The 12,140-nt window shown below is 36.7% G+C and overlaps 1 protein-coding gene across 1 annotated transcript; it reads left to right on the top strand.

Annotated features, from left to right (window-relative positions):
- The first annotated feature begins 3,313 nt into the window (after nt 1–3,313).
- On the top strand, nt 3,314–5,698 carry LOC133789943 (high affinity nitrate transporter 2.4-like). Its single transcript, XM_062227595.1, has 4 exons — nt 3,314–3,707; nt 3,824–4,289; nt 4,433–4,548; nt 4,771–5,698. The coding sequence occupies exons 1-4, from the start codon at nt 3,355–3,357 to the stop codon at nt 5,441–5,443; spliced, it is 1,608 nt and encodes a 535-aa protein (XP_062083579.1). The 5' UTR covers nt 3,314–3,354; the 3' UTR covers nt 5,444–5,698.
- The last annotated feature ends 6,442 nt before the right edge of the window (nt 5,699–12,140 follow it).

Below are 12,140 nucleotides of genomic sequence, written 5' to 3'. Positions count from 1 at the left end.
AATGTATTATTATAGTAGAATTCACTATTTTTATTTTCAAATTTCATATATATGCATTAATACGTGTATCATGATAAAATCACTATTTTTTAATTATAAATATTCTAGACTATTAATTACCGTGTGTAAGATGACATAAGTAAATTAATAATAGTAATAATTACAGTGAATATGAATATGATGATCCAAATGGCTTTCTTCTTCTTATAACAATGCGCAATTATCATTCAGAATTAGTTCGGCAAAGAGGCTTAAATTAATGAATATATGTCCGTTTTGAAAAGCACAACAAATCAAGTCATATGTGCAAGCCATTCGAAAATATTAATACACAAAAGAACTCTAAGACCTGGCGAAGGGTTAGATAAGCTATACATTTTTTGTAATTTAACATAAAACGTTTCTCCATCTGCTCCCGCAAGTTAAGAAACAAACATCAGCATCATCAACTTGAGCAACTCATCGTTACCATGCACTTTGATTTTGATGAACAACAAAAGTACAGTTGACCTCTGAATTATTTTATTATGAGTTTTTGTGGGCCACCCAAAAACGAAAAAAAAAAGTGTTATATCTTTGCTAATTATAGACACCATGTCTTTATATATATATATATATATATATATGTGCAGCTAGCTTTTCCTCTTCGCTGGTTCTACTAATAAAAGATACATATATGTACACCTCACTCTCTCTCAAGGGTCAATTTCTTGTAGTGTTTATTTATACATTTTCATCATCGATCCATCTCATTGGACACTGATAATAATGGTTGACTTTTTTTTTGTGCAATTTGGTATATTATTGTAAAATAAATATCTAGTATAGTTGTGAGCAGTTGGTAGTATACTACTACTGCACAGGACATGCAAGACTTGGTCGTAGACTACACATATACTTATGATAAAAGTATCCACGTGCATATTCATGGAATCATGGGTTACTTTACAAAAATTAGTTTGAATATATACGGGGAATCATGTTGCCTAGCTTATAACAATATTCAAAAACTATAATTGAGAAGTAAAATACAAAATGAAAAAACGCGCACAATGTCTAGTGGTGATGAATGAGGTAAACAGTACTAATTAAGCATTAACATTTCATTATAATATATTTCTCAAGATACCAGATGAGGGATCACATTAGTCTTATTTTGTCAAAGAAAGGATCTCATTTAACTGTGATCATAATACATATTGATTACTATTTTTTTTTTCTTAGATCAGGATCAGATGTGTCGACCCTCAAAACTTTATCATCAACCTTTGTATTTTTCTTTTAATTAAGTTGCACAAATTGCTTGTGCCCACTTGGAGGCCAACAATTATAAGATGGAAAGCAAAAGGTAATATAGTTTATGGTCTGCTTGACAAATATAATGGTGCAATTAAGTCATCTCCACCTCAGTACATTACTCATTGACCAAAAGGTTCAATAATAATATAATATTATAAACTAATTTGTTATATAGAATTAAAAATAATCTAAAACATTAGCACCAGCTGCAATATATATAGTAAATCCTTATAGCCGTTAATTGTTGACAAAATACAATATTAATAATTGTATATCCCAAGACTATGGAGCCTTATAATGCACAAACCTTTAAATGCCTCATGAAGACCATTTGTTGCTTTCCAGCTAAAAAGTAATCCTTGTACATAATTTTGCTTGATACTAATCATAATAATATATTACTATGGTATCACTAACATTACATGAAGCGGTATATGATGATCAATGTCATCGGATATCATATATTTAAATTGTAAAATAAAATATGTGAAATTTGATGTTAAATTACATAAATTATTATATATATTGGACACACTTAAGTGTTATATAGCAACAATTTAACAATTATACATTTATAAATAATTAATTTCAGTATTACAATTTAAATGTGGACACAATTGAAAATAATATGATTCCACTTAAAAAAATAACCACTATTGTTTGTGAATGTTTTTAGAAATATTTTGTTGTACTAGTATAAGTAAGGAAAACAGTCTGCATTACACGCAAGAGTAATCTTTATAGTTGAATAATATGTATATTTTTTGAGATATAAATATGTATATTAATTGATAAGATAGTCACCTAATTAAATTGTAGATGTATTATATAATAATTGTAATAATATCTTTTTTGACAAAATAATTCTAATAATATTATTAAAAGAGAGTAGTATTAATATAATTTGTGAACTAATTAATAATATAAGGTCGTTGAAATGAACTGGGGGTTATACTACTCTGTCATTAAGTAGTTAATTGGCCCAAATTATATAAAAATAATAACATAAAATGATCCTTTGGGATATAGGACGAGTCTTTTCCATTGTTCATGGCAGACGCGGCGGAATGGATTCTCTTGTTTATATTATTATTATTTCACTTAGACAATCTCTAAAATTCGTTTTATTAGAGCACGATGCTCTACTTTAAAATACTTTAAAAAAACACACATTTTTCTATTTTACTTTTAACTTTTACCATATATCAGATTCTCTATATATTTTCCTACATCATTTAAATATTATATCTTTAAACAAATTTTATTAATTAAAGTAAAATAAAATAATTAAAAAAGAAAAAAAATATATATACTAAATAGGAGAGAGAAAGCTTATAAAGAAAAATAATAATATTAAAATATTATATAAAGGATATGTAAATATTATGTAAATGTATATATAAATTAATATGAGTTTGTGCATAGCTATTATAAATATATGTATAAATGAGCTGATAGAATGTGTTTTTGTGAGTTTTAACTAAATATTATAGAGAAATATATTACAAAATACATCATCAAAATATATATTTTTTTTATAATTTATCTCAAACTTTTACATTATATATCAACTTTTCTATTTTTCTCTCTCAATTATTTAAATATTATATTTTTTAAAAATATTTTATTCATATTAAGAAATAAAATAATTAAATATAATAGTATCACACTCGTATATATATATATACAAAAATTTATAAAAAAAAAATAATAAAATATTTATAGCTTGATAAATAATGTTTCACTATATTGAAGAAATACTATTCGTTTAAGTAAAAAAAATATAATTTTACATCACCTATTGAAAAATACTATTTAACAATTTTTTTTTATATTATAAAAAATTAACATTTTACCGGAATGCCCTCGTCAAAGCACTTTTACTCTCTACTTGTACATATACATATGCATGTATTGTCAACGGTTTCCTCCGTACCCAAACGATATAAATTGACCTCCCTTTCCCTCCATTTTCTTCATTAATTCCAAAACAAGTACTCCTAATACAATATAGCTAGCTAGCAACTTATTATTATTAGCCAGAAAAAGAAAAATATGGCTGACACTATTGAAGGTATAGGAGAGCCTGGAAGCTCCATGCATGGAGTCACCGGAAGAGAGCAGACCTTCGCTTTCTCGGTTGCTTCTCCGATTGTCCCGACCGATACGACGGCGAAGTTCGATTTGCCTGTGGATTCAGAACACAAGGCTAAAGTGTTTAAGCTCTTCTCCTTGGCTAATCCCCACATGAGAACCTTCCACCTCTCTTGGATTTCCTTCTTCACCTGCTTCGTCTCTACATTCGCAGCGGCCCCTCTCGTCCCCATTATCCGGGACAACCTTAATCTCACCAAAGTTGACATCGGAAACGCCGGCGTTGCCTCTGTCTCCGGCAGTATCTTCTCTAGGTAAGCATGAGAACATTTAACATAAACTTTTTATAGCTAAAGAGCACTTCATATATGAGTCGTGTATTTATTTCTTATGTATATATATTTCCACTAAGTCTAATTCTCCTCTGCAGGCTCGTGATGGGAGCAGTTTGCGATCTTTTGGGACCAAGATATGGATGCGCTTTTCTCATCATGCTCTCCGCGCCGACAGTGTTTTGCATGTCATTTGTCTCCTCAGCCGGTGGGTACACCGCGGTGCGTTTCATGATTGGTTTTTCTTTGGCGACGTTCGTGTCGTGCCAATACTGGATGAGCACCATGTTCAATAGTAAGATCATAGGGCTAGTCAATGGGACCGCCGCTGGGTGGGGAAACATGGGCGGAGGAGCCACGCAACTTCTCATGCCCGTGGTGTACGAGTTGATCCGGAAAGCTGGGGCGACACCGTTTACAGCTTGGAGGATTGCCTTCTTCATCCCTGGATGGCTTCATGTGATCATGGGTATTTTGGTCTTAACACTTGGCCAGGACTTGCCCGATGGGAACCTTGGTGCCCTACAGAAGAAGGGTGATGTTGCCAAAGACAAATTCTCCAGGGTACGCTACTTATTAGTTTAACATAATTTTATATGTTTTATATTATTATTATTATTATTATTATTATTATTATTATTATTATTATTATTATATTTTAATTATTAAATTAATAAATGAAACCTTTTTTATTGTTACTTTTTCAGGTGTTATGGTATGCCATTACCAACTACAGGACATGGATCTTTGTCCTTCTCTACGGCTACTCCATGGGTGTTGAATTGTCCACTGATAATGTTATCGCTGAATACTTCTATGACAGGTTTGTACTTTTCTCCCTAACATTTTCTTATATATATATATAAAGAAAATACCAATTTCAATACGGAAATGTTACTATGTTTTTTTTTTACAAAAAGGAAATGTTACAATTAGACAAAAGCATTTGAGTAGAGTATTATTAATTAATAAATTATATTGAGAGATATTTAGTTCTAAAACTCATCATGTACTTTTCTAATAAAACTAATAATACAATATACAGGTTCAATCTCAAGCTACACACCGCTGGTATCATAGCCGCTTCATTCGGTATGGCTAACCTTTTGGCTCGTCCCTTCGGCGGCTGGGCCTCAGACGTGGCGGCTCGACATTTCGGCATGAGAGGCAGACTATGGACCCTTTGGATCCTCCAAACCATGGGAGGTGCCTTCTGCATTTGGCTAGGCCGCGCCAACACCCTTCCCCTCGCCGTGTTCTCCATGATCCTCTTCTCAATCGGAGCTCAAGCAGCTTGCGGCGCAACATTCGGCATCATCCCCTTCGTCTCCCGGAGATCCCTGGGAATCATATCAGGCTTGACTGGAGCCGGAGGAAACTTCGGGTCCGGGTTGACCCAACTAGTTTTCTTCTCCACTTCGAGATTTTCTACCGCTACAGGATTGTCCCTTATGGGGGTGATGATTTGTGCTTGTACTTTACCTGTGACCCTAGTCCATTTCCCACAGTGGGGTAGCATGTTCCTTCCTCCTTCCAAGGACGTGGTCAAGGCTACCGAAGAGTCTTACTATGAAGCTGAGTGGACTGAGGAGGAAAAGGCCAAGAATTTGCACCAGAACAGTATCAAGTTTGCCGAGAACAGCAGGTCGGAGCGTGGACGACGCGTTGCTTCGGCTCCAACTCCACCAAATGTTACACCTTCCCACGGTCATGTTTGAAGAGAAATATATAGTATATACTACGAATCTGAATTACATGTGTTTCTTGAGTCAACACATTTAAGACATAAATTGTACGTAACCTCTGTCTACCGTTCTTTTTGGTAGTTCAATTGAGACAAGGACAAGAAATGAAGACTCAGTATTTATAGTCTTATAATATCTCTCCAAATATTTGCTCATTAGACCTATAAATTTAAATGGTCATGATTGAAAATTACACCCCAAATCTCATTTTGGCTCATTATCAACTATTTTTATTTGGTAATAATACTGTCTTTCTTTTAGATCCCCAATCGTCCATTGATTTTCAATTTATATATTTCTTTCAACATGCCCATTCTTAGATAGAACATTATGAAAATAATTATAAACTAACTTCAATTCCAACTAATTAAATGGAACCGATGGTAAACCCTCTTCCATCTTTTGGTCCTATGACCCAGAAATCTTTTCTTGCTTTGATATACCACCGAAGTAACTTGTAAATCCATTTCAGTTACACATCACTTGGCTGGCTGGGAAGGACGAAGGCCGCAGATGATATGGAGACTTAGAAGAGTGGGTGAGAAAAACACCATGGAGAGGAAATTAGTTTCAAACCTTTTATTGAAAAATCACTCTAACATCAAAAAATTATGCTACAAGAAAAATGTCTTTCAGGGGCGATGGTCGTCGACGCTAAAGGCACCCATATTCGCCACTGATACATATTAGGGGCGATAGTGGCGCTCCTAATTCCCTCACAGTCGCTGCAAGAATTTGTCCATATGGGTTTTGAAAGAGACATATTTCCGGCAACCGTCGTTGCTGATGTGTGGTCAGTCACTTCAGATGTATGGCTATTCAAATGATTTGATATCATAATTATGATAAAATATAACCAAAATATCCACAATTATAATTAACAATAATATACTACTTATCCTCTCTTACATGAGTAACCTCCTCCATATCGTTTTCCCACAGCTGCAGTGGATGTTTGACGCATCAACCACATATATTATGAAGGTAATGTCAATGATCTTGCTCCGTACATATATTAAGGATATGGCGGAGGTTACATTGATAATGCTCCAAACACATAAGGATAAGTAGATGGAGGTTGTGACGGTGCAGCTCCAAACTTGTAAGGAGATCCCGTGGGTTGTGATATTGGTGGTTCTCCGTACTTGTAGGAATATTCCTTGTTGCTCACATAATTTGTTTGAGTAACTTTATTGACAATTAATTTTGTATTTTGTAGTTATAATCCTTCCAATATCCTAAATAAGGTTCGGGTTCTCCTAAAAATATCAACATAATGTTACAGAATTTATAATTTAGTAAAAATAAATTGCGTAAACAATTTTACTTACTTTTTGGTATGATGAGCTGCCAACGATTTTGTACCATGTGTTGTAGGATACTTCTGTGGTCCCCTCATAGAGCACATACAGTTTCTTGGAACGGTCCCCCCTTACCATGTCATTACATAATCAATTCTTGCTTGTGGGGAGGAAAAATGGGGTGAGCTAAAGCCTAGTAAGGAGAATCAAACCAAATATCAACATAAAGAAAACCTCATATATCCAAACCATAATCTCATATCATAACAAGACATAACATCATCATCATCATCATCATCATCATCATACATAAAATCTATGCACGCACTATGCATGTAAATGAGAGAGATAACTACGAGGAAGCTCTCATGTTCCTCTCTACACCTCCACGGTCAACTTTGTGGCTACATTTTTCCACCTTTTACCTTTCGAAGTACATGCCCCGAAACATATAGCATACAACATGCATTCCATAAATATCAGCAATCAAGCAAACATGTTTAACATCCTTACCTTGGCGTGTGTGTGGAGTCTTTGAAAAGAATAAAATGATTCTGCTTCAATGATCAAAATCTAAAAACATAATAAGAGCCTTATTGTAAGAACCAACATCATGCTCAATACATAAGCCAAACGTCCAGACCCTTTTTGCATGGGCCATGCACAATGTAATGCCCCGAAATCCCTAATGAGGTTTAAGGGTTGGATTAGTAGGCCGGGAGGGCCATAATTGCTTTATTATGCCATTAAACTATTACGTGCATGTTTATGTGAATTATATTATAATATGATGGTAAATGCATGCATATGGATCCACATTTAATCTCAGGGGTATTTTGGTAATTTGGCCCATTGATGTCATAATTGTATATTTGTATGCATGTCAGTGAACTGTTGTTGAGACCACATTTAAATGTGGATTTTTTCGAGCTATTTGGCATGAGGCGATCTTTGAATTTAAATTATCGGTTTGGTCATAACAGGTTTAAGCTCGAGGCTCGGGGTAAGTCTCAGGGTGGTTTGATGGTTAAAGCATTACCGGGAATTTAAAAGGATAATGGGATATAATTTTATTGGTATTTGAGAATAACGGGAATTGGAGAGCGTTAATTATGATTAACGAGATATGTGGAAAATGACGGTTTTGCCCTTGGGGCGTGTTAAGAGATGAATTAATCTTGGAGGGTATTATGGTCTTTTGACCTAGGCTATATAAGGTAAAGGCTGTAGAAAAAGAACCTAAAACAGAGCATTTGGTTTCTTTCCTCCCGTTCAGCTCTTCTCTTCCTTTCTCCTTAGGATTTTGAAGCAAGTTTGGGGATTCAAGGTTGGAGATTGAAACTTGAGGTCTTAGACTAGAGTTCAGCTATTGAAGAGGATTCGAATCAAGCTTAAGGTAAGGTTCTAGTTCCATTTTATAGTGCCTTGCCCTATTTTTGTGCTGGTTTTAAGGTTTGGATTTTTGATCATTGAATGGGGAATTTGGTGAAGTTTTGATTAGTGTAAGGCTTAGGTTTTGATGCTTGTATGGTGGATAAGTTGCGGTAATAGTTTGTGGCTTTGTTTTGTGACTTTGGGAGAGTTTTAATGAGGTTTTGAAATGAGTTCAAAGGGGGAAAACAGGGGTTTTTGGCTGAGTTTCAGGTGGAGCCGCAGCTCTATTCTAGAGCGTCCCGACCCAAGCTTGAGGAAGAGGAAGGGAGAAGCTACAGGGCCGTTGGGCCGCAGCATGGAGATGGAGGGCTGCGGCCTGTGTTGGGGAATTGAGAGGGGGTCTCTTCTGGTTGAGGCGGTGGGCTGCGGCATGGTGAGGGAGGGTCGTGACCCTTAGTGGCATTTTGGCCAAAAGTAGGATTTTGGCTTAGGGATTCAAACCTTAGGCCTCGGGATCAATCCTACTACCCGGTTTAGTAGGATTCAATGTCTCAGAGGCTAGGTTTTGGTTCGGGAACCTTTGTTATTCATTTTATTGATGGAATCCTATATTTGGTTATGACCAGGTGACCGTCAAGGAACTAAAAAGTTGATCGTTCTCAAGGGTCATTCTTTTATTAATTCTCGCTCGAACCAGAGGTAAGAAAACTGCACCCTATATATATGACATGCGTGGTTATTATTGAGGCATGTTGAGTGTTTAAATGTGGACATTGATTGCATATTAAATGCTTAAAAACTCTTGCTTATTTGTGAATGGTACTGACTTACTAGTCAGAATCGACAATGGTGTCAGACTGTTTGTGAAGCTGTGACTTACTAGTAAAGTTCGACATCGGTATTGAGCATTGGTCGTATGTTACTGACCTAAGAGTCAGAAATGGCATAACCGTCAAGAACGCAGAGCCAATAAAAGATTAGATCTAATCGACATCTGCATTGAATGACTCATTATGAGCATTAATGCTAGACCGATCTTAAGTTCGATGAGACTAAAAGTGCTTGTCTAGTTCCATGACTAGTTACTCAGAGTCGGGGCCAAAAGGCCCAGGTGATTGTATGGTCACATGGCTAGAGGGAATGGAACCCACAGTAGTGACTCTATGGTCACTCGGTTGGTTTGCAATGGTGACTTGCTTATCAATCACTTAGTCTGTTTAAGCTAGTGACGTGATCACTTATTCGTAAAGGGAACGGAACCCACCTTAGTGGCTTTTACAACTGACACTCTTCTATTTAGAGCTAAAAGCCCTGGATGATTATTATGATCATCGGTTGATGTTATATTCCTACAGTATTAAGTATTTTTGCTGGGCTTTGCCTCATGGGTGCTATGTGGTGAAGGTAAAGGGAAAGAAAATCTCACCCAACCTTGAGTGGAGAGCTTAGGTGGTGATGTGAACATATGCGGCCGCTTGACCACCACGACCAAGGAGTTCTTAGAGGAACTAGGGGGTTACCCTATTTTTGCTGCTTAGGTCGGCGGGTTTGTAAATTTGAAACAGTAATGACCATTTTGGATTGTAAATAACTTGGAAACGTTTTATGGGCCCATGAACAGTTTTATGTTTTAAATTAAATATATCCTTTCCTTTTAATTAGTTTCCACCTTAACCTATTAGTGACACCTAGATGCACGTTTATAACCAAAGAACTCGATTAGCAAGTTAAGCACGGTTCAAAGATCATAGTAACGGTCTTGGAGTAACTAGGGTTGTAACACCCCAAGTTGCTAATAAGGTTTAAGACCTTGTTTAGCATGCCTGGAGTGCAATAAATGAATTTACATGATAATATATGAATTTGAATGAGTATGTGATTAGTAATGCATGTTTAGGTGGTATATAGATGCATGTAGGCCCCGTTTGTATGTTAAGGGTAAACTGGTAATTTTAGCCCATTGAGGGCATAAATGTGATAATTGTATTATGTGATTTGTACCACGTGAGTGTGGAGTTTTTATTGTGATGCACGCGTCGAGACGGTCCTAGTGAGCTAGTTAGTCTAAAAGTCACAACGGGATTTTGTACCCGGCTCGGGAGGAGCCTAGGGGTACTTTAGGAATTTCGTAAGTTGAATTGAGAACTAATGGTTATAGTTTTGACGATTGAGTAACCTGTGTAACCATTTGTAACTGCTTTGAGTAACAAGTTTTAGATGGAAAATGGTAGAATTGAATAGAAGTGAAAGGACTTGAGTGCCCTTAAAGGTTTAGTTAGGAAGGATTATTAGGAAGGGGTAAAGTGGTCATTTGGCAAGGGATTTAGAAAATTTTCAGCTGGGATATTGGGGTACACGGTTTGGGCATGGGGTCATTTGATGGTTTTGATAAAAATTGAAGAGAAGAAAAACTAGAAGAAAGAAAAAGCTAGGGCAAGAAGAAGAAGAGTAGAGGGGGCTAAAGTGGGAGTTTAAGAGGAGATCAAGGAAGCTTTTTGGGTGAATTCTCCACTTGAGGTATGGATTTTATGCACATTTAAGATTTGTTTCTGTTTTGATTTGAGAAATCTAAAGCATGAGTTAAGTTTTTTTAAAGTTTTGGGTTGAGTTGCTGAAATTAGAAACCAAAGGGTGGATTTTTGGGTGTGATGGTGTTTTGATCTTGATACTAGTGTGTTATGGGTTGTTAGATGGTTCATATGAAGTTTTAAATTGATCTTGGGGTTTAGTTATTTGTTTGGGATGATTTGGGGAGGTTGTAGCTCGGGAAAAACGCATGAGAAAACCCAAAAAATCTGGGTTCGCGAAGGAGCGCCGCGGCCCTGCTCTTGGGCGCCGCGGTGTGAGGCTGTTTCCAGTCAGGGGAGGCTCTCTGACTTGTTGGGCGCCGCGGCCCTCTTGGGCAGGGCGCTGCGGCGCTAGGCCATTTTCAGGACATGAAATTTTGCAATTTTGAGCTTTTGCTCCGGGGGTTCGGGGGATGTTTCCAATGAATTGTTTTAGGAATTTGGGAGTCCCGAGAGTGTGGAGTTGGTCCCAGGATGTGGATTTGAATTGATTAGTATTAAATGATGTTTTATGCGTGTTGTGACTAGGTCTTTGGAAAAGCTCGGGTTAGAGGACCGTGCTCGCGGCTTTAGTGCATCAGAACGCTCGGAATACAGGTAAGAAAACTGTAGCACCCGAGAACAGGGCATGGGCCCATAGTGTTATTGCAGGGCATGGCCCTAGATTGTATTACGTGCTAATGTATAACCTTAAATGAATTATTATATGATTGAATGATTATTTCGAGATGTACTATGTGAGATTATAATGAAATGAACGACTAAGGCCGAGAGCGGCGAAGGCTGAGAACGGGCGTGAGGCCGGAAGTAACACCTAGCACATGGGGTGCTTATAGTCAGGGTGGGACCCAATGGATACATGAGTTATCCTTACGGTAAGGACCGAGACCCTAGGCTTTGGTAAAGCCTCTGGGGCGGCATGGCCGTGTTTGTTCAGTCTGATGGTTTTCCTGTTTATCAGTGGATTATATGTTAACTATTTTATATGCATATGTTATATACTGTATGAGTTTTCTTGCTGGGCTTCGGCTCACGGGTGCTCTGTGTTGCAGGTAAAAGCAAGGGGTCAGTGAACCAGCCATGAGTATGGAGAGCGTGGGGGCAGCGCGTACATGTTCGGCCTGCCCGACTGCTTTGGTTGGGGGAATTTTGAATATGGCTGTATTAACTTATTCTTTTGATATTCAATCAAGTGTAAATCTATTTTTGAGTTGTAAGTATTTTGTAAACCTTATTTTTGGGATCCCAGATGTTGATACTTAAAGTTTTTAATGAAACTAAATGTTTTCAAAGATTACAGCCTTAACTTCCAGTTAGTCACACTTTGGTCTTTGAAAACCTCGTAGAGTCAGTTAGTTGCACAATTATGTTTTAAACTCACTTAGTAACGACTCTAAGGTAGTAGGGCGTTACAACTTGGTATTAGAG

Source organism: Humulus lupulus, chromosome 7 (genome assembly GCF_963169125.1).
Source record: "Humulus lupulus chromosome 7, drHumLupu1.1, whole genome shotgun sequence".
In the NCBI taxonomy this organism is placed as follows: Eukaryota; Viridiplantae; Streptophyta; class Magnoliopsida; order Rosales; family Cannabaceae; genus Humulus; species Humulus lupulus.
The sequence above is the reverse complement of the archived record's forward strand: the minus strand, read 5'-3'. Positions and strand labels throughout refer to the sequence as shown.